The following is a 22,935-nucleotide window of genomic DNA, read 5'->3' on the forward strand; positions in this document are numbered from 1 at the left end:
ACAAAAGATTTGCTTCTTACGTATGAAGCAAATTTATTGACAAGTCTTAAATCTTTCATTTTTAGAACAAAAATATCATTTCTTTATTATATTACTTTTGAAGTTTACTGCCACTGAGTCTTTGTAAGAAACATCCAATTGTATGCCTGAATATATTATAATGATCACATGCACAATTACTGAAATAAAAGTATGTAAGAATAATAACAAACATTTTTTTTGAAATAGTGAATGAAATGCTTGAATGGGCAGAATAACAAGTCATCAACATAATACGTACTGAATTAGTCTTCTAATTTATAAATCCTATTGTGGTTGTCATACACTGGACATACACATAACAGATTTTGCCGCCTTAGCAACCATGGCTTCTCAATCCAGATTGCTAATTTATTTGCTTTGAAATGTAGTTTATCTGCCAACTTGAATCAGCCTACAGTCACGGATCTGGGTGTGTCCCTTATTAGTAGTATATTTTAAAATCCCTATTATTTTATGTTTAGCATTTTCAAATAACTCATGCAATAAAATCGTTTTTCCTTTATTAATCTCAACACTTACAACTTATATGCACAGAGGTGGCCTTCTGCTCACTATTTGGTGACCTCTCTGCTACCGGGTTATCCAAGAAAGGAATGCATTCTCGTAGGAAAGGTGATGTGCGTTGTCACAGGTGCACCAGGTGAGGATTAAGGACTGACGCACGTGAGGGCAGCCCCGCCTGCCAAGTGAGTGTGCTTCCACATCAACAGACAGAGCGCGGGTGTTGGCATTAGACCAGCTCTAGGCCAGATTGCTCCACTTACATATTCATAGAAATGAATTTTTATAACATATAATTTGAACTCAGAGAGCAAGAAGGATATGGTCACCCATGTGCCCGTCACCAGTTTAAGAAGGAAAATGTCACCCTTCACTCTGAAGCCTCCCCTGCCCTCACGGATGCCCTTTCTTCTTTCCATTAAAAAAAAAAAACAAACTGTTTTGCATTTTGTGTTTCTAATCTTCTTAATTTTAAGTTTGCTTACTACATATAAATAATATAAATCTTTCCCTAAGCTCGCTCTATCTATCATGTATCTGTCTGTCTCACATTGTGTGTGTGTTTGTGTATATGTATAGAATATTGTCTATCTATTTATCTACCTGCCTATGTTCAATATATGTATGTAGATAATTGGTAGATAGATATTTAAAATGTTTTGTTTGGTGGTTTTTCTTTATCTTGTAAGAAGATTGACATTTTGCTTTATTTTATTATACATTTTTCCCCCAGCTGTCAGGTTGAGGTAGAGTTTTGGAAAGTCTACCATCTATTACTTATGCTTTCTGGTAGGGAGCCTGACCCTTCTCTCAAGAGCATTGGCTATTTAGGAATCCCCACCTGTGGTGACCTGCAGTTTCACTGTGAAGCACCTATGAAGACTCATTTTTATTTACTTTGCACGGGAGTCAGGAATTCTTGAATATGCGGACCTATGCATTTCTTCAATTCAGAACAATCAGAATCATTTAAAAAGCTCCTGCTTATCCCGCTCTGCTCTTGCCTGTGGCCCTGACCTGTAGGTGGGCGTTCTGTCAGCCTCTGAGTCCTCACTCTCTTCCGTTGCTCCACACTCTGCGCCAGATGGTCTGGCCTTGGAGGCCAGGCGGCAACTCCCTCCGCTTGCCTTTCAGTTCAGGAGCTCTCTCTCTGGTTAGGTTTAGTCTGTTGCTTAAACTATGTATTGAAATTCTGATTCTGGAAGCTTTTTTTCTTCTAGAAGTTCTAGTCTGTCCCATTTTATATTTGATGCATAATATTTGATGTCACTGTCGTACGTTTGATATCTCCTCCTGTTCTATTCATCATTCTAAAAAGCCTACCTGCGTGGCACGTCTGGAATTCTAGGATCTGCAGTCTCTACAGAACCTAACCTGCCACTTGTTCCTCGTTTGCCTGTTTGCTGTTCTGCCGACTCACTCGTGCTCTGCGAGTTTTCACCCTGAGCTCATGGCCTTTGGTGCTCTGTGGGAATTTCTTGGGTTTGGCTCTACAATGTGTTACAAAGGCAGAATTTTCATTTTCATTTGCTTTTTCAAGGTGCCTGAGGCTACTGGCGACCCAGGTATTCTTTAAACTAAATTCTCCACTGGGCATTCGAGACCACACAGGTAGACTGAATATCGTCTCAAACCCACATGTAGACCAATTCATGGTGACAAGTTCTCAGGAGAATTAGCTTTTAAATCTTTCATCTGGAGCCAGATTCAAAATGGGCAAATAGTGGAAGAAGTGTTCCTTCTTACACACACCACGAGCCGCTTTTCTCCCTCCCTGGTCCTTCCAGTCCTGGGCCCGCGGTGGATGCGATCAGGGTCACAGTTTGGGTGGAACCTTCTTACCTATCAGGAGACAATTAGTCTTCCTTTCTGACAACCATGAAATTTTTTTCTTCTTATTGCCCTGGTTACACTTTGACATTATTTTTTGTTTGTGAGCCTTATTTTATTCATCATTTTGTTGTGTGTTATCCTAGAGAAAGAATTTAGTATATCTGACTCAAAAGAGTGTCAGAACCAAGGTTACTTGTGTGTGTGTGTGTGTGTGTGTGTGTGTGTGTGTGTGTGTGTGTGTGTTACGGTGGAAAATCTATTGGCTCTAAAATCAGACAGACCTGGCTTGTCATCTCAGCCTGGCCATTTGCTAGCTTTGTGACCCTGTGTGAGTTAACTTCCTTCTCTGAATCTCGGTTCCTGTGAGTGAGAAGGAGAGAACATCTAATTTACAGAATTGGCTGTGACAGCATTGAATGTGACCACATTACCGTAGACGATTGTAGAAGTGAAAAATAAAGCCTGGGTCCCTTCTCCCCACTTTCTGCTTTCTAACCGTTTCTAACTTGTATTCCTCTCGGTTCTATAACCTAACGTGGGGTCATAGTTGTTTCCTAAAATAACTGATGGACCACTGATCTGAATATTTGTCCCTTTCTCTAATTCACTTTGCCTCTAATGATTATCCTGGATGAGCAATTTAAACTGGATAAGTAATCTTTCTGTATGATATTAGGAAACAAAACTTCTCACCTCAAAAGAATCATTCTGGGAGTCAGTCCTTTTTAGATGCAAAGGAGTTTCATTATTATTGCTTCAAACAAAAGTGCTTTTTTTTTTTGCGATACGCGGGCCTCTCACTGTTGTGGCCTCTCCCGTTGCGGAGCACAGGCTCCGGACGCGCAGGCTCAGCAGCCATGGCTCACGGGCCCAGCCGCTTCACGGCATGTGGGATCTTCCCAGACCGGGGCACGAACCTGTGTCCCCTGCATCGGCAGGCGGACTCTCAACCACTGCGCCAACCAGCGAAGCCCCTCCAAAGTGCTTTTAATATGGTATTAGTGAAAAGGAGCCTAAGGATATTCTAAAGTTTATAGGTTTATGAAGGTTATATTGCTTCATATAAATTATTTTAAGTAAATTTGTAATTCTTCAATGAAATTAAACGTAGATTGATAGACTAAAATTTGCATTATTCTGGAAATGAAGACTCATACAAACTAGGTGAAATGAAATAGACAATAATGTGAAAATAAGGCCTGTATTATTTATGTAAATACTATCCTACATGTTTAACATAATAGATTAAATAGTGAAAGTTTTGGTCAAAACTGTCATTTTTGTCATTGGTATATTTATTATTTTTCTCCCTTGGAACTGACTTCATCAGTTGTTTTGTACCACAGATAGAGAAAGCTGCTGTTTAAAAATATGTTGTTTCTTCCACCCTGCCCTGGAGAAGTACCGGAGGAGGCCTCGTGGAAAGTCAGGATTTACTGTAGCACGTTGATGATGAGACCGCGGTGGAGGCCTCTCAGGGAGCGGTGACCAGGCAGCCCTGCACTTCCCACCCAGGCTCTTGTCAGCGGAGGCCTGGAGCAGCTGGAACTTTCCCACCTATGACCAGGAGTAACAAGGAAATTCTCACCTCGAATAAGAAAAGACAATCAACAGATGCCAACCTTGCAATGTCACAGATGTTACAATTATCTAACAAGGATTGGGAAGTAGCTGTCATAAAATGGTTTCGGGTCTGTTACAAACAGGATTGAAACAAATGAGAAAAGAGAAAGTCTCAGCAAAAAGCAACTGGAAATTGTAGAACTGAAAATTCAACTGAAATAAAAACTCAGTGGATGGGCTCAAGAGCAGCATGGAGAGGACAGAGGAAAGAACCAATTAACTTGAAGACAGAACAATAAAAATTACCCTTTCTGAACTAAAGAGAAAAACTGGTCTGAAAAAAATAAGGGACCCATGAGGCTATAATGAAAGATCCAGCGTTTATATCATCAGAGTCCCAGGAAAAGAGAAGGAGGTCAGAGCTCAAACAGTGCTTGAAGAAATAATGCCTGAAAACTCCCCAAAGTTTGCAACTGACATAAACCTAAAGAAGGGGGGCAGATCTCAAAAGGACAAACCCAAGAAACCTGTGTTAAGACACATCATAGTCAAATCCTGAAAACTAAAGACAAAGAAAAAACTTAAAAGCAGCAAGACACGATAATACTTTAGGAATAGGGGAAAAACCATTCAAATGATAGTAGAGTTTTCCCCAGAAACAATGGAAACTGGAAGGAAGTGGCATGGTATTTTTCAACTGCCGAAGAGAAAGAACTATCAACCCAGATTTCTGTATATGCCAAAAATATCTTTCAAGAATCAGTCGGAAACTTATGACTCATTAATAAAATGGGCAATAAAAAATGAGCAAAGGATTTGAATAGATGTTTTTATTACAAAGAAGATGTATAATTGGCCAATAAGGAAATGAAGAAATGCTCAGCGTCATTAGCCATCAAGGAAATGTACATCAAGACCACAGTGAGGTACACTTCATAGCCACTAGGATGTTTATAATCAAAAAGACAGATAAGAACAAGTGGTCCTGAAGATGCGGAGAAGCTGGGGTCCTCGGACAATGCTGGTGAGAACGTAGAATGTCCAGCTTCACTGGAACAGCCTGGCAGTCCCAGTTTTCACTCTTTGGTATATACTCGGGAAAAACGATCACGCATGTCCACGCAAAAACTTGTCCACAGATGTTCATAGCAGCATGATTCTTAGTAGCCAAATCCTATAAACACCCTAAATGTGGAGGGAGGGATAAAGTGTGGTATACCCATACAGTGGAATGTTATCTGACAGTTTAAGAAACGAAGTATTGATACATGCTACAACATGGATGAACCTTAAAAACATCGTAGTTAGAAGACAGACACAAAGGACTACATACTGTATGATTTCATTTATGTGAAATGTCCGTAATAGGCAAATCCGTAGAGATAGAACATAAATTAAATGCCTAAGGTTAGAATGGGGGGGGGGATCAGGAGTGAGGGGTTCTAGGTACATTCTGGAATATTGAATACAAGTGTTCTAAAATTGATTGTGATGATGGCTGCATAACTGTGAAACTACTAAAAGCATCTAAATTGTACACTTTAAGTAGCTGGTGTTAAGGTACATGAATTAGAGCCCCGAAGAGCCATTTTTAAAAAGACAGACAATAACCTTTGTAGATTCACTTATCTATGAGTATTTCTATATGTAACCACCTCTGTCTATATTAAGCTAAACATGGGTTCATACTGGTACCTCCCTGCTGTCTTCCTTGCCCATGGACTGTTCTAGCTGTCCCCCTGCTTGTGTCTGAAAATTCCCACCCCACGGTGAGAAGCTGGTCCCCCCCCGCCAGGTGCTTGTTTAATTTCAGTATGCATGCATAGCAGTGTCAGGATCGTCACTACCCCCTCGCGTGGGACAGCTTCATCAAGGAGGGTCTCAGCCCGTAGCCTGTGTCTCTCAGACACCACTCGTTTCCAAAGTCGCTCAGGCAGCGCGTTTGCCCACCCCTCTCGGTAAGGGGCTGACGCACACCTGTAATGCATTTAGATTACTTGTCACACTTCGCTTTGGGCCCCCTAGCTTCCTAACGCGCATATGTGAAGGTGGACTGCTTTTTCTCCGAAGTTCTATGGGGTTTGACAAATGTACAATGTCACGTGTCCATTATTACTGTATCATAAAGAATGGTCTCCTCGCCCTATAAATCCCTGTGCTTCATCCATTCAACCTCTTCCCTCTGCCCGAACTCCTGGCAGCCACTAGTCATTTCACTGTCCTTTAGTTTTGCCTTTTCAGAACGTCTTACAGATGGAATCAGAGTATATATCCTTTTCAGACTGGCTTCTTTTGCTTAGTGATATCCATTTGAGTTTTCTCCATGTCTTTTTGGAGCTGGATAGATCATTTCTATTTATTTGTTCGTTTGTGTATTTATTGTTCATTCTATGAATAAACAGCATCTTGGTCACTTCAGTTTTTGGCAGTTATGAATAAAGCTGCTATAAACATTTGCCTGCAGCTTTTGCGTAAACATAAATTTTTAAATTAGTTGAGTAAATACCTAGGAGTGCAATTCCTGCACTGTGTTAGCTTTGTAAGAGACCCCCAAACTCTCTTTTTGAATTCCCACCAGTAAGGAATGAGAATTCTTAGTGATGAGAATCCTCCCCAGCATTTGATATTGTCAACGTTTTGGGTTTTAGCCATTTTAAAAGGTGTGTAATATTATCTCATTTTTTAACCTGCAATCCACTAATAAATTTTGTAGAGTACCTTTTCAAGAGCTTTCTTGCTATCTGTATATTCTTTGATGAGGTGTTTGCTCAAATATTTTGGCATTTTTAAAATTAGGTTGGTTGTTTTCTTGCTGAGTGTTGGGTTCTTTGCATATTTTGGAAACAAGTCCCTATCAGATAGATATTTTGCAAATATTTTCTTCCAATCTGTGACTTTTTTTCATCCTCCTAACAGTACCTTCTGCAAAGCGGAAGTTTTCAATTTTAATATTTCCTAACATCAAATTTTTTCTTTTATGGACCATGCTTTTGGTGTTCCTTTTAAAAGCTCATTGCCAAACCCAAAGTCATACAGGTTTTCTCCTAGAATCTTTATATAAGACTGTGATTATGTTTAGGTCTGTGATTCAGTCTGTGTTAACTTTTGTGAAAGGATAACATTCATATTTGGATTCCTTTCTTTCTTTTTTTTTTTTTTTTTGGGTTATTGAAAGACTATCCTTTTCTCCATTGAATTGCCTTTGTTCCTTTGTCAAGATCAGATTGACTCTGTCTTTTTTCTTGGCTCTATTTTTGGGCTTGCTGTTCTGTTCCAGTGATCTATATGTTTAGTCTTCAAAAAAATTGCGCTGTCTTGATTCCTGTAGCTTTACAGCAAGTCCTGAATCAGGGACCCCACGTCCTCGGGTTTGGTCCTTCTGCTTCAGCTTCGTGTTGGCCGTTATGGGTTCTCTCCATAGAAGTCTGAGACGCAGCCTCTTGATACCCACAAAGAGCTTGCTGGGATTTTTATTGGGATTGTACTGATTCCATAGATCAAGTTAGGAGGAATCGATATCTTGAAAATATTGAGTCTTCTAATCCATGAATATAAAATCTCTCTCCTTGTTTATCTTGATCATCTTTGATTTCTTTCCTTAGCACTTTATAGTTTTCCACATAGAAAACGTTACTTGTTAGATTTATACCAAAGTATTCCCTTTTTAATGGGCTATTGTAAATGGTACTGTGATTTTAATTTCAAGTTCCAATTCTCATGGCTGATATACAGGGAAGCAGTTGACTTTTGTATATTCACTGTGTCTCCTACGACCTTGCTGTAATTGCGTATTAGTTCCATGGGATTTTTGTTGGTTCTTTGGATTTTTCTACATAGACAAAGAACAAAGGCAGTTTCCGTTCTCCCTCTCTAGCCCGCAGGGCTTTCATCCCCTATCGCTGCTCTGCTGCGCTGTAACTGTAACTTCAAGCACAAGCTGAAGGTCGGTAGTGCTAGGTGGGGGTTGTGCTTGCCTCATTCCCCGTCTCAGAGGAAGAGCGTTGCTTCTGCCGACGCCTTCCCTTTCTGCTCCCTAGTTTTCAGTATCTTTGCTTCTTTCATCTGTTTCTCCATCTCGTATTGGGCCTGTGTGATGGAAAAGGTGGTGGGCATCAGAGACACTTTCATGTCGATCATGATTTGGATCTTGGCCAAGGGACTGTAATTCATTTGCATTTTAGTTTTTTCACTCTTAATTGGGAAAATATTGCCTACGCAGGTGGGATGTTGTGATGATTACATGTTTGAAATGAAGATGTTTGGGAAAAAAACCTCTTTATTCATTTAGCAGATGATTATCTAACTTTGATTTAGGCCTGATGCTAAATTCTAAGGACAACTTTGAACAAGACATAGGTTCAGAACTCAGAAAACTAGAGGGAAGAAACAGTCAAGGTCACGGTGTATTTTAATAAACAATCACGAGTGCTGTGAAACCCGTAAGGGCACATAGTATTTATTTATTTATTTATTTATTTTTAATAGATCTTTATTGGAGTATAATTGCTTCACAATACTGTGTTAGTTTCTATTGCACAACAAAGTTAATCACCTGTACATATACATATATCCCCATATCCCCTCCCTCCTGCGTCTCCCTCCCACCCTCCCTATCCCACCCCTCTAGGTGGTCACAAGGCACATAGCTGGTCTCCCTGTGCTATGTGGATGCTTCCCACCAGCCGATTATTTTACCTTCGGTAGTGCATATATGTCGGTGCTACTCTCACTTCAACCCAGCTTCCCCCTCTTACCCTGTGTCCTCAAGTCCATTCTCTATAACTACATCTTTATTCCTGCCCTGCAACTAGGTTCATCAGTAAGGTTTTTTTTTTTTTTTAGACTCCATATATCTGTGTTAGCACACGGTATTTGTTTTTCTCTTTCTGACTTACTTCACTCTGTATGACAGACTCTAGGTCCATCCACCTCACTACAAATAACTCAATTTCATTTCATTTTATGGCTGAGTGTATTCCACTGTATATATAAGGGCACATAGCATTTAGCTTTTTGGTAATTAGAAGCTACCGTTTTATTCTTATCCCTTTTTGAGGTTTAGTTACTCTTCCTGAATTGTCGAAAAGAGCTCATGGCTTTTCCTCTCTCCTTTCCTATGCATCTTCTTTGTTCCCAGCGCACAGAGTCAGCACAGTTCTTCATTGCAATCTCTCTAGTTTCTGCCTTATTCTCACCTCTCCCTCCCCTTTTTCACTGTGTGTCTCAAAAACGTCCATTCCTGGGATATAAAAGAGCAATGTGTTCTGTCTGGTAACATGTGTATGTTGGTTCCCATGTAGTTCAGACAGTAAACACAGAAAGTATGTCAAATATAATACTCCAGAGGGCAGGGGTGATAATAATTATGTTTTTATATAACGCAAGTTAAGCGCTTCAAAATGTTGTCCATAACATGAATGAATTTAGGTGTGTGGCACAACTTCATACAGGCTGATACCACTCTTGGGCTCCATCCTTTCATTTTGTAAGGAATAGGAAGAATAAATGAAGGCTTGTCGTATATATGAGTGTGTGGGAGCACGTCTCAATTGTGTTTTAAGAAATAAAACAGGGCTTCCCTGGTGGCGTAGTGGTTGAGAGTCCGCCTGCCGATGCAGGGGACGCGGGTTCATGCCCCGGTCCGGGAAGATCCCACATGCCACGGAGCGGCTGGGCCCGTGAGCCATGGCCGCTGAGCCTGCGCGTCTGGAGCCTGTGCTCCGCAACGGGAGAGGCCACAGCAGTGAGAGGCCCGCGTACCGCAAAAAAAAAAATTAAAAAAAGAAATAAAATAACCAATTATACTTGGTTTCCCAAAGGATGGGGCCTTGTTGCTAGGCAACGTCTTTATGAAACTCACACTGTGTTAACTAAATACAGCTCCCGAGCAGCTTCCAGATACCCTCTGATTTATGAGGTGAGCAGCTGAAACAATTCATTAACATCCCTTTCTTTCCTCTGATTTTTGGGGCAGGTGGGGAGGGGCTGGAGGGCACAGCTGACACGACATACAGATGAGCAGGAGGGTGTCAGCAGGTACCGTCTGAACGGGGCTGTGCCTTTCCATGCCTCCTGCTACCTGCAGGCACCAATTTAAAATTTTGGCTTTAAAACGCGAAGTAATTGGTCCTGCCCGTGTCTCCCCACTTCCTTACGAGTCAGCTAATGAAGCAGTAGCGTCTAGAGGTGCTGTCTGCGTTTGCAAGAGCGTGCGTTTGCAAGAGCGTGCGTGTGTACCCGTGTGTTTAAGAAACATTAAAATAAGTGCTGCTTCTGAGCTTTTCCACAGGTTCTGCTGACTCTTTAGTCAAACTCTTCTCTGCATCAGCAATTTTGTATCCAATTTGGAATATGTGCTGAATATTCTCCACCAAAGATTAGAAGGCAGTCTTGTACAGCATGAATAAAGGCACTGCATAGACCTTTAATAACCTGCATGCTTGCCGTTCCTTCAGAAAAAAGCAGGGCTTCAGTGCGCACTCTGCTGCTCAGGAGAGTTTACTCACCAAATTGCCCTTGCGGCTAATGATTGCTATGGAAGATGTTCTGGAAACTTGAGGTGATACCATTTGCTATTAAAAATGCATTTGCTTTGACAGATTGAAATCTTTATTTTGAGACAGTTGATGTGGGTTTTCTGAGCTAACTGTACCCTTGGTTTTGATACTATTTTAAGGAATCAAGTATTTATTCCTTACAGAAAAGAATTAAGAAAATAGCTGTGCCGTCTAAGAACTTTAGTTTAGTTTGATAGGCAGTGGGAAAGCAGCTCGCCTGTCTGTTTGGTAAGACTGAAGACGACCATGTAATCAACTTATCCCGCTGAGTCTCCCAGTATTTGAGCTCCTCTGTGATATAGCTGTTGGAATATGATGTGGATAAATATTAATTAGATATCTAAATGTGCGGAGTAACTTTTCTTTCTTCAGAAAGAATTCTATATAAAGATATATAAGAAATAATTTTATTAAATGTATTTTTCCATTGTACTTAAAATTTGTTTAGAATGTATTTTTTAAACTACCACAGATGGAATACCTCAGGTGACTATTAAGTAGGGGAGTAGATAATGTAGCCAAATAAACTGAGCCTTTGTGGAGACACAAGGACCAGAAAACAAATATCTATTCCAGGTACCAGGGAGGAAGGGTGGAGTCTAAACCTTTGTAGGTAGGGGAAGGTTCAAGAAGATGAGAAGGTTATAAATAAACGGAAAAGGTTCTAAATAAAAGCTCTCAGCCCTTCAGCATGCCAGGAGATATGCATTATGTAGAGATGATCACCACAAAAAAGTAATATTGATTTTTTTTTATTGGAAACTAAAGGATTTGTCCAAATGTGGCTCTTGGCGATTTTTAAATTTCATATGCCAGTGGTTGAGTGATTGGTTCCATGGTGGAAGGCAAAAGAGAACTGCTTTTGAAAACTGATAATTTTATTATAAGTATCAGTTAACTGTAAAATGCATTCTTCTTTCAAACAAGCAATCATTGTGAACCTGGTTTATTTAGAGTTCCAACCCCAGACGTACACATGGACCATTTATGTGCTGAAACATGGCAGTCTTCCAGCCCAGCACTCAAGTCTCCACAAACCACATGACTGGTAGTAATGGAGATATGACCTTGGTTGGCAAAGATAATATTTACCATGTGATGCTGAATTACTTTTCAGCAACAAGAATACATAATGTGAGAATGAGAAGAGGTTTTAAAGTTCAGATTCCAAACTATGTCCAAAAACTCATTGAAAGAAGTTAACTTGAGAATTTAGCAGTTTAATAAACTGCAGTCCCTTTTATCTTGACAAATAGTTAGCCTTCGATTTAAAAATTCCAGAACACTCCATTTATTGCAAAGTTTGGGGCCTTTATGCTGTCACAAAATGTCCTTTTTTTGAAGAGCAAACACAAAACTGAGAGGAGGAAAATGGTGTGTAGGTACAGTAGCAGGCAACACTAACCACTTTTAAAATCTGTCTTTCAGGAAAGAACGGTGACCATTAGAAGACAAACTGTAGGAGGATTTGGATTAAGCATAAAGGTAGCCCGTCTCTCCTGTCTCTCCTTACAAAGTCTGTGCCATAACGCCCGCGTTTCTGTGAACTTTAACTTTCTGCAGATTGATAAGTAGACGAGAATGGCTATAGCAAACTCCTCAATATTTGGACTGAGAGGAGATTAAGCAGGCTGTCAAAATCTTGGCCACCTTTTGATTAAGAGATTTTAGAAAAGTATTTGGGAAATTTACCTTACCTGGAATTGAATATAACCCATTACTTTTCTTTATCTGGTTTCATCCAAAATATCAAATATGGCCTTGCGGTGTGCATATCTTTTAACCAGCCAGAGCGGGAAATACGGTCTGTCAGTGAAAGGAGCCGAACACGTTTTAGGTTCATATAAGGTCTGATAGTAAGTTAAGTATTAGTTCTGTTCTAGTCATCTTTTTCTTTTGTGCAGTTTTCTTTTTTTATTTAAGAAATCAGTAAAATCTCATGTTCCAATGCCAAGTATATAGGATAGATTTAAAGTTTTAGCACCTCAATTCTTCTAAAAACAGACCATATCTGTTCTTTTCTAGTTATTATTACATTTCATAGGGCTTTTCTTTCTGTATATCACTGACTATTAAAGATGTACCACACCTGCAATGTATCATCAATGAAACAAAATATAAATTTTAAAAAAGGACAGAAAGTTATATAAATATTGAAAAAATTAACTCAATGATTTTAAATGCCCTTTAGAAACCTGTATCTCTGCAGAGATCAATGAAATTTAACTTTATCCTGGTTGTTGGGTTAGGCATTTTGCCTGTGTAGGGTGAAAATCATACATCTCAGGTGTACATTTCATGAAATTTTAACACAGCTTGAGGTACATACACTTGGAAAGTGGAACTCTAAATTTGGTGACTGTCATCTCTAGTTGACATTATGAAAATGATTCAGAAAACTGACCAGTGTTGACTGGCATGGTCTTCGTCAAGTGATGAGAGTATTTACTATATAAAATGTTAGTGTTAAGGTTTATTTTTTCTTTCACTCTGTCTGTCATCAACTAAGGCCAAGGAGATATGTAGGACAAATTACAGGATGTGGAAATGATGTTGTGGGAATAAACCAAGAAACAAGTTTTCTTGTTTTTGTTTTTTTCCGTATTTATTGAGATTGCCATGAAGGATTTAAAGGTACCACTGAAGATAGTAAATGTCCATGAAGAGAGAACAGGAGCTGAGTGTGAATAAAATCCATTCACGAGAGCTGCTTTCATTTGACATAAGCACTGACTCTCTTTCTGGGAGTGGAGCCGTATGAATTTTGTGCAGGATGGAAATGTTCTTTTCTTTCTGTTCTATTTCCATTTAGAGTGAAACTCAATAATACGATGTTACTTATTTTTACTGAAATGCCACATTTTAACCTAGACAGTTTTTAAACGTTAAGAATTTTGCCAAATAAATCATTTTTGTTTAATATTTACATTATTTCAACCCAAACAAAACTATTATACATGTAATAAATAGAGTTATTTTTTAAATCAAATAAGTATATATTTTCCATTCAAAATACTGGCCACAGAAGTAATATTTGAATTGTGATGGGGGCCATATATTAAGAGGTTTGACAAAAAAAGAAATTATTTTATAATTCTTATGACACACAAACCAACCAGAAATAAAAACATCAATATTCTTATTTAGAATATTATCCATTCAGCCTGAAGACTTTCCTTTTAGGGTTTTCCATTTTAGGTTTCTCACTACTTACCTCTGACCTTTGCTTTTCTATTTTTAAACTATCTTTCATTCCGTTAACATATTTCAACATGTGATTATTTGTTTATCATTCATTTATTTATTTTAAATAGCAATATTTTATACCAATCCTTTTTCCCTTTACCCTGTCATATGTAAATTGGATGAACTGTGTTTATCCATTTGCACTATTTTCTTTAGATCTGAGAATTAAAATATACATAAGCAACAGTTTAAGAAAGTATTCTAGCCTAAATGCAAAATTCATATTTTGATGCTGACCATTTATTTATCTATCGATTTAGCAAATCTAGTGACTGGCCCTGGGGTGCAATGAGGTGGGATCTAGAGGCATGGCATGCACACATGTCCACCTGGTCCCGCCTGTGTCTCTGAGTCACAGCGCATCCCCAGCCCCGTCCATGACCAGCCCTGTCCAGGACCCAGCCCCGTCCATGACCTCAGAAAAGAGCAGAGAGGAACTCCGGCCCTCGCTGCTGACCTGACCCTCGGCCGTGAGTGGCTTCTGGGCTTGGAGCAGCGCGCTCACTCCTTTCTCAGTCTTCCAGGAATCCTTCCGTTTTACACCATGTTTAGTCTCGTGCTGCTTTTTAGAGCCATTCCCGTATCTGCTGTAACTTTGGACCTTTTCTGACAATTGTTTGGGATGCTCCATTACTCAGTCTTCCTTGATTCAAACATCCCTCAGAAATCACAAACTTGGGTATTTTTCCCCTTGTATTAGTTTTTGTTTTTGTTTGCATCTCATTAAAACGCCAAGCTCTTCTAATTACATTTTTAGATTTCAAAAAAAACATTCTCCAAAAGCTGGACAAAAGAATCACTAAACTTTCCACTTATGATCAACTGTTTTTCTGTGTCCTCAGACTGAAGCTGCTCCTAGAAGCGCTCAGGCTCCTGCATCCACCTGGTTTATATCCTCCTGCATCCACCTGCAGGAATGCCCTCTTCACCTTGATCTGCATGTGGCCTCTGGCTCTGCTCTACGTGCATCAGTATTCCTGTTGCCTTTTCTGGTCCGCTTGTCTGAGCCATCCAGATACTTACCATTTCTAAATATAAATTAATGGTCTCCACACTACACCCCCAGTAATCACCAAAGTTTCTCATCAAGGGATCTAATAGTCTTGCATTTTTGCCCCATTCTTCTTGTAAGAATTACCATATAATCACCGTAAAGTAAGCTGCCATCTTGACTCTGTGAGACTTTAATTTTTCTTCTGTGTCTCTTAAAATGCAATACCATCCATTCGCATATTATTAAATCATACCTCCGGTCCTTGTCATTAAAAGAATTACCTTTTAGAGAAAGAGTGTTTTGAATATTATTACTAGAAAAATGTTTTGTGGAGTATTTTTCAAAAGACTCAGCTTTTCTTCCCTAAACAATGAGTTATCCACGTCCATCAGGGAAATGTTTGTGATCAAAGGTGATTTCCATCTGGAATCTTTAACTTTGCAGCAATCAAAGTGAAAGTATAAGTACTATTTCCATTAAAATCTTATCATTTATAAACAATAGTTGCTAATATTTATTAACTGCTCTTGAAGTGCCAGATTCTGAGCTAAATACTTGCTGTTGTTCCCTCTGGTCTCCAGTGTCCAGAAAGTGGATAACTGTTGCTGGGCCTCTGCAGACAGTGGTTAAGTATTAAGAGGTTAAGTAATTTACCTGTTTGTTGTAAGCGGCAGAGCTGGGCTGCAACCCCCATCAAAGCTAATGACAGAGTCCTTATTCCCAGTAAATACGCTCTATAGCTGTAAAGCCTGCACTGAATTATCTCTACGCTCTCTATTTGGAAACACAAATAATGTTTCCTCTCTAAGTTATTCACATTCTGGTTTATTTAAAACTGAAATAAATGGATTGAAATGTCCAGCATCAAGCAAACAATTTCTTAATATCAGGGGTTGGGTATCAATTATATCATATTTACCAAACAAACATATACATCTTCATAGCAGTTGTCATAAATGTCTGTATTTTCATTTATTAGTGATTTCAGGGCAAAAGTCTTTAAATATCAAGCGTTGCTACAAGCACAGGCACATTTGCATTCATTTCCTCATTCTGCCCTGTTCTCATTATTTGAGTCTGATTCTTCTGTTTCCCCCAAAGGTATGTACAGGGTACATACCTTTGCACCACAGAAATAGGAGGGTAATAAGCAGGTAATAAAGCTTAGCTAGAAGAGTGTGCATTAGTTCCAAGAATCAGGCAAAACCACTGATGAATTATCATTTGAAGGATGAGTTTTTAACTTAAATAGCTTATTGAGATGTAATTCACATACCATACAATCTACCCATTTAGAGTGTACAATTCAATGATTTTTATTATATTCACAGATGTGTGCACCCATCACTACAGTCAGTTTTAGAACATTTTCATGCACTGAGGAGAAAACCCATACCGTCAGCATCCGCCTTCTATACCCCATCCCCGGCTCAGGTCTGAGCAGCCAGCCGTCTACTTTCCGCCTCTATAGAGTTCCCTACTTTGGATTTCCATTTGAAGGCAATCATGACTTACGTGCGAAAGCCAGTAATCTCTCCAGAGCTAGACTGAGTGATTTTGGCAGATAAGCGTGGCATTCAAATGTACAAGGGTATTTGTCCATGTTCTTTCAGATGATATTCCTTTAGGTGCCTCTCCCACACCTGTTGACTGGGCTCTAAACCTTAATTACTGTCTGTTATTATCTGTTTGTAAGTATTTTCCATTCTCTAAATGGATATGTAATGTTGGGGTCTGTGTATCCTTTTCTTTCCAAAGCCCAGAATATGATTGATTGATTGTAATGAAAATATTGAAAGGATTTATTTGGCAAGATTCCCAGCATTATAAAAACATTCTGGGTTTGATTTAGTGGAATTTCAGAGTTGTACTGGCAAAATCATTGGATAGAGTCATGCACAAAATGCTTTAGATGGGACTTTATATCCTTGTTCCTATCTAGCTATAAAATTAATTATGCTTTGTAGAAAGGCTATCTCAAAACTGAATGGTGTGTGTTTTAATATTTTCTGGGATGCACTCTAGAATGTCACCTCACTTTTTCTAATCTCATTTTACCCTGGATCAACAGGGCTCAAGTAATTCATTTATTCTCTAAACCGTGGCCTCAAGCCATACACCCTGGCGGGCCTCAGGATAGGTCAAGGAGAAGATGGTAAAGGAAACCTGCCCTGACGTCAGGCCCTTTACATCTAGAGGGAAAGCAGACATTGACCAGAGTGTCATGTAGAGAAACGTAAGCCCCAGCCATGATCCGGTGCTATAGAAGTAATCACTGCAGGTAAGGAGAAGCTGAGGAAGGAGCCCTTAGGCTGAACTCCTGGATGTGGCCAGAGTGTATACGAGGTTAAAAGCAAAGGTAAACCGCTCTCCAGGCAGAGGGGACAGTATATGTAGATGTCCTTGTCAGAACGACAAGGGTCCAGGATAAAGCTTCAGGGGATGCTGAGGGCACATAACAGGGGATGCTAAGGGACTTGGCTTTTATTCTGCGTGTAACATGAAGCCTATCACCTATCTTGAACGGGGTGAGTCACATTATTTGATTTCTGTCTGGAAAACTTGGAATATCCCCAATTAGGTTCAGAGCTAAATCTAATTTACTTTAATAGAGCTGGACTGCTCTCACATTTTATTCAATAAATGAAGGCACTGTGGGTTTATGTTCCAATTTTATCCCCTGAGTTTTGTCTTAAAATTAGCTCTCTTAATCAATTAATGAAGTGATCTCCTTAAACTAGCTTAAAAATTCTCTCAGAGCTCCAAATGTCTGATTGAAGAAATAAAGTTAAAAAAAAATACCTTTGGACTCAAACCATTCAAATTTCAGGAGAAATTTTACATATAAAAGGAAAATGTTGATAAAATAGGGGCTAGTTGTATCTTATTATTAAAAGGTATTTGTAAGTCTCAGGTGTTGAGGGAAGAATGGGATTGCTGAGTTGACTCTCAGAAAATCGATATCTCTAGACCAACCCTGAGGAGAGGTTTGCCACCGTCCCACCATGGTAACCTGCATTAAAAATCTGAGCACTGAGAAAATCTTTAAATTCAGTAGTGCAAGGACAGAAAACTGTGAGAAGCAAAATCAGTTAAAGGAAAATGCTCTGGTAACAACCACCAACCTGGACTGACATAAACAGCGTTCTTCTCTGCCCCCAAATATCTGAACCATAATATCTGGATGAGTTTGTTTTCTCTTTCTATCACGTAAAACTTCATCAGTGCTTGATTTATATTAGCTAACCAGCATCTTATTCTAAGAAATGGAGATGTATTCTTATTTTTTTTCCCAGTTTCCAAGGATCTCTAGAAACTATCTGCAACCGTGCACGTTTGATTTCATTGTTCACCGTCTTAGTTTCTCCTTAAGATCATGAGCCTTTTAATGCGCTGTTGGATTCTGTTTGCTAGTATTTTGTTGAGGATTTTTGCATCTATGTTCCTCAGTGATATTGGCCTGTAGTTTTCTTTCTTTGTGACATCTTTGTCTGGTTTTGGTATCAGGGTGTTGGTGGCCTCATAGAATGAGTTTGGGAGTGTTCCTCCCTCTGCTATATTTTAGAAGAGTTTGAGAAGGATAGGTGTTAGCTCTTCTCTAAACGTTTGATAGAATTTGCCTGTGAAGCCATCTGGTCCTAGGCTTTTGTTTGTTGGAAGATTTTTAATCATAGTCTCAATTTCAGTGCTTGTGATTGGTCAGTTTAAATTTTCTATTTCTTCCTGGTTCAGTCTCGGAAGGTTGTGCTTTTCTAAGAATTTGTCCATTTCTTCCAGGTTGTCCATTTTATTGGCATATAGTTGCTTGTAGTAATCTCTCATGTTCCTTTGTATTTCTGCAGTGTCAGTTGTTACTTCTCCCTTTTCATTTCTATTCTATTGATTTGAGTCTTCTTCCTTTTTTTCTTGATGAGTCTGGCTAATGGTTTATCAATTTTGTTTATCTTCTCAAAGAACCAGCTTTTAGTTTTATTGATCTTTGCTATCGTTTCCTTCATTTCTTTCTCATTTATTTCTGATCTGATCTTTATGATTCCTTTCCTTCTGCTAACTTTGGGGTTTTTTTTGTTATTCTTTCTCTAATTGCTTTAGGTGTAAGGTTAGGTTGTTTATCTGAGATGTTTCTTGTTTCTTGAGGTAGGATTGTGTTGCTATAAACTTCCATCTTAGAACTGCTTTTGCTGCCTCCCATAGGTTTTGGGTCATCGTGTTTTCATTGTCATTTGTTTCCAGGTATTTTTTGATTTCGTCTTTGATTTCATCAGTGATCTCTTGGTTATTTAGTAGTATATTGTTTAGCCTCCATGTGTTGTTTGTATTTCTTACTGTAATTGATATCTGGTTTCATAGTGTTGTGGTCTGAAAATATACTTGATATGATTTCAGTTGTCTTAAATTTACCAAGGTTTTGATTTGTGACCTGAGATATGATCTGTCCTGGAGAATGTTCCAGGAGCACTTGAGAAGAAAGTGTATTCTGGTTTTTTTGGATAGGATGTCCTATAAATATCAATTAAGTCCATCTTGTTTAATGTATCATTTAAATCTTTTGTTTCCTTATTAATTTTCATTTTGGATGATCTGTCCATTGGTGAAAGTGGGGTGTTAAAGTCCCCTACTATGACTGTGTTACTGTCTATTTCCCCTTTTATGGCTCTTAGCATTTGCCTTATGTATTGAGATGCTCCTATGTTGGGTGCATAAATATTTATAATTGTTATATCTTCTTCTTGAATTGATCCCTTGATCATTATGTAGTGTCCTTCTTTGTCTCTTGTAATAGTCTTTATTTTAAAGTCTATTTTTGTCTGATATGAGAATTGCTACTGCAGCTTTCTTTTGATTTCCATTTGCATGAAATATCCTTTTCCATCCCCTCACTTTCAGTCTCTATGTGTCCCTAGGTCTGAAGTGGGTCTCTTGTAGACAGCATATATATGGTTCTTGTTTTTGTATCCATTCAGCCAATCTATGTCTTTTGATGGGAGCATTTAATCAATTTACATTTAAGGTAACTATCGATATGTATGTTCCTATTACCATCTTCTTCATTGTTATGGGTTTGTTATTGTAGGTCTTTTCTTTCTCTTGTGTTTCCTGCTAGAGAAGTTCCTATAGCATTTGTTGTAAAGTTGGTTTGGTGGCGCTGAATTCTCTTAGCTTTTGCTTATCTGTAAAGGTTTTAATTTCTCCATCTAATCTGAATGAGATCCTTGCTGGGTAGAGTAATCTTGGTTGTAGGTATTTTCCCTTTCATCACTTTAAATATGTCCTGCCAGTCCCTTCTGGCTTGCAGAGTTTCTGCTGAAAGATCAGCTGTTAACCTTATGTGGATTCCCTTGTATGTTATTTGTTGTTTTTCCCTTGCTGCTTTTAATATTTTTTGTTTGTATTTAATTTTTGATAGCTTGATTAATATGTGTCTTGGTGTGTTTCTCCTTGGATTTGTCCTGGATGGGATTCTCTGTGCTTCCTGGACTTGACTATTTCCTTTCCCATATTAGGGAAGTTTTCAACTATAATCTCTTCAAATATTTTCTCAGTCCCTTTCTTTTTCTCTTCTTCTTCTGGGAACGCTATAATTCGAATGTTGGTGGGTTTAATGTTGTCCCAGGGGTCTCTAAGACTGTCCCCAATTCTTTTCATACTTTTTTCTTTATTCTTCTCTATGGTAGTTATTCCCACGATTTTATCTTCCAGGTCACTTATCCGTTTTTCTGCCTCAGTTATTCTGCTATTGATTCCTTCTAGAGAATTTTTAATTTCATTTATTGTGTTGTTCATCATTGTTTGTTTGCTTTTTTGTTCTTCTAGGTCCTTGTTAAACGTTTCTTGTATTTTCTCCATTCTGTTTCCAAGGTTTTGGATCATCTTTACTATCATTACTCTGAATTCTTTTTCAGGTAGACTGCCTACTTCCTCTTCATTTGTTTGGTCTGGTGGGTGTTTACCTTGCTCCTTCATCTGCTGTGTGTTTCTCTGTCTTTTTATTTTGCTGAATTTACTGAGTTTGGGTTCTCCTTTTCACAGGCTGCAGGTCCGTAGTTCCCTTTGTTTTTGGTGTCTGCCTCCAGTGGCTAAGGTTGGTTCAGTGGGTTGTGTAGGCTCCTGGTGGAGGGGATTCATGCCTGTGTTCTGGTGGATGAGGCTGGATCTTGTCTTTCTGGTGGGCAGGACCACATCTGGTGGTGTGTTTTGGGGTGTCTGTGACTTTATTATGATTTTAAGCAGCCTCTCTGCTAATGGGACGGGTTATGTTCCTGTCTTGTCGGTTGTTTGGCACAGGGTGTCCAGCACTGTAGCTTGCTGGTTGTTGAATGGAACTGGGTCTTAGCATTGGGATGGAGATCTCTAGGAGAGCTTTCGCCATTTTTATTTTGTGGAGTTGGGAGGTCTCTGGTGGACCAATGTCCTGAACTCGACTCTCCCATCTCAGAGGCACAGGCCTGAGACCCGGCCGTAGCACCAAGACCCTGTCAGCCACGTGGCTCAGAAGAAAAGGGAGAAAAAAAAGAAAGAGAGAAAGAGAGAAAGAGAGAGAGAGAGAGAGAGAGAGAGAGAGAGAGAGAGAGAGAGAGAGAAAGAGAGAGAGAGAGGAAGGAAGAGAGAGAGAAAGGAAAAAATAAAATAAAAAGAAATAAAGTTATTAAAATAATTTTTTTAATTATTAAAAATTAAAAAGTAATAAAAGAAAGAAAGAAAGAAAGAAGAGAGCAACCAAACCAAAAAACAAATCCACCAATGATAACAAGCGCCAAAAACTATATTAAAAAAAATCAAACAGAACCCTAGGACAAAGGTAAAAGCAAAGCTATACAGACAAAATCACAGAAAGAAGCGTCCACACAGACACACTCACAAAAAGTGAAAACTGAAAAAAATATATATAAAAGGAAGAGGGCAGCCAAATCAATAAAGAAATCTACCAATGGTAAGAAGCTCTAAACACTAAACTAAGATACACATAGACCCAGAGACACATTAGATGCAAGAAGAAAACCCCAAGTCTGCAGTTGCTCCCAAAGTCCACCTCCTCAGTTTGGGCTGATTCGTTGTCTATTCAGGCATTCCACAGCTGCAGGTACAACAGGTTGACTGTGGAGATTTAATCCGCTGCCCCTGAGGCTGCTGGGAGGGATTTCCCTTTCTCTTCTTTGTTCTCACAGCTCCCGAGGCTCAGCTTTGGATTTGGCCCCGCCTCTGCATGCAGGTCGCCTGAGGGCGTCTGTTCTTCACCCAGACAGAAGGGGGTTAAAGGAGTGGCTGATTCAAGGGCTCTGGCTCACTCAGGCTGGGGGGAGGGAGGGGTACGGAATGTGGGGTGAGCCTGCTGCAGCAGAGGCTGACGTAACGGTGCAACAGCCTGAGGCGTGCCGTGTGTTCTCCCAGGCAAGTTGTCCCTGGATCCCGGGACCCTGGCAGTGGCGGGCTGCACAGGCTCCCCCGAAGGGAGGTGTGGATGTGACCTGTGCTCACACACAGGCTTCTTGGTGGCAGCAGCAGCAGCCTTAGCGTCTCATGCCCGTCTCTGGGGTCCACGCTGTTAGCCGCGGCTCGCGCCCGTCTCTGGAGCTCATTTAGGCGGTGCTCTGAATCCCCTCTCCCTGCGCACCCCAAAACAATGGTCTCTTGCCTCTTCGGCAGGTCCAGGCTTTTCCCCAGACTCCCTCCCGGCTAGCTGTGGTGCACTAACCCCCTGCAGGCTGTGTTCACACCGTCAACCCCAGTCCTCTCCCTGGGATCCGACCGAAGCCCGAGCCTCAGCTCCCAGACCCGCCCACCCCGGCGGGTGAGCAGACAGGCCTCTCGGGCTGGTGAGTGCCGGTCGGCACCGATCCTCTGTGCGGGCATCTCTCCGCTTTGCCCTCCGCGCCCCTGTTGCTGCGCTCTCCTCTGCGGCTCCGAAGGTTCCCCCCTCCACCACCCTCAGTCTCCACCAGTGAAGGGACTTCTAGTGTGTGGAAACCTTTCCTCCTTCACGGCACCCTCCCAGAGGTGCAGGTCCCGTCCCTATTCTTTTGTCTCTGTTTTTTCTTTTTTCTTTTGCCCTCCCCAGGTATGTGGGGAGTTTCTTGCCTTTTGAGAAGTCTGAGGTCTTCTGCCAGCATTCAGTAGGTGTTCTGTAGGAGTTGTTTCCACATGTAGATGTATTTCTGATGTATTTGTGGGGAGGAAGGTGATCTCCACGTCTTACTCCTC

At 40.0% G+C, this 22,935-nt stretch overlaps 1 protein-coding gene across 2 annotated transcripts in view; it reads left to right on the plus strand.

The window, feature by feature from the left end:
- The window catches only part of SNTG1 (syntrophin gamma 1), a gene marked incomplete at both ends in the record, with an annotated part of 204,184 nt that overhangs the window by 17,018 nt on the left and 164,231 nt on the right, over positions 1–22,935 (plus strand). For both annotated transcript variants that reach the window (XM_082858570.1, XM_082858571.1), the window contains one exon: positions 11,925–11,981. In XM_082858570.1, the coding sequence (XP_082714696.1) occupies positions 11,925–11,981 (57 nt within the window). The remainder of the gene's footprint in view (positions 1–11,924; positions 11,982–22,935) is intronic.

This window comes from Leucopleurus acutus (assembly GCF_964270905.1).
Source record: "Leucopleurus acutus genome assembly, chromosome: 17".
NCBI lineage: Eukaryota > Metazoa > Chordata > Mammalia > Artiodactyla > Delphinidae > Leucopleurus > Leucopleurus acutus.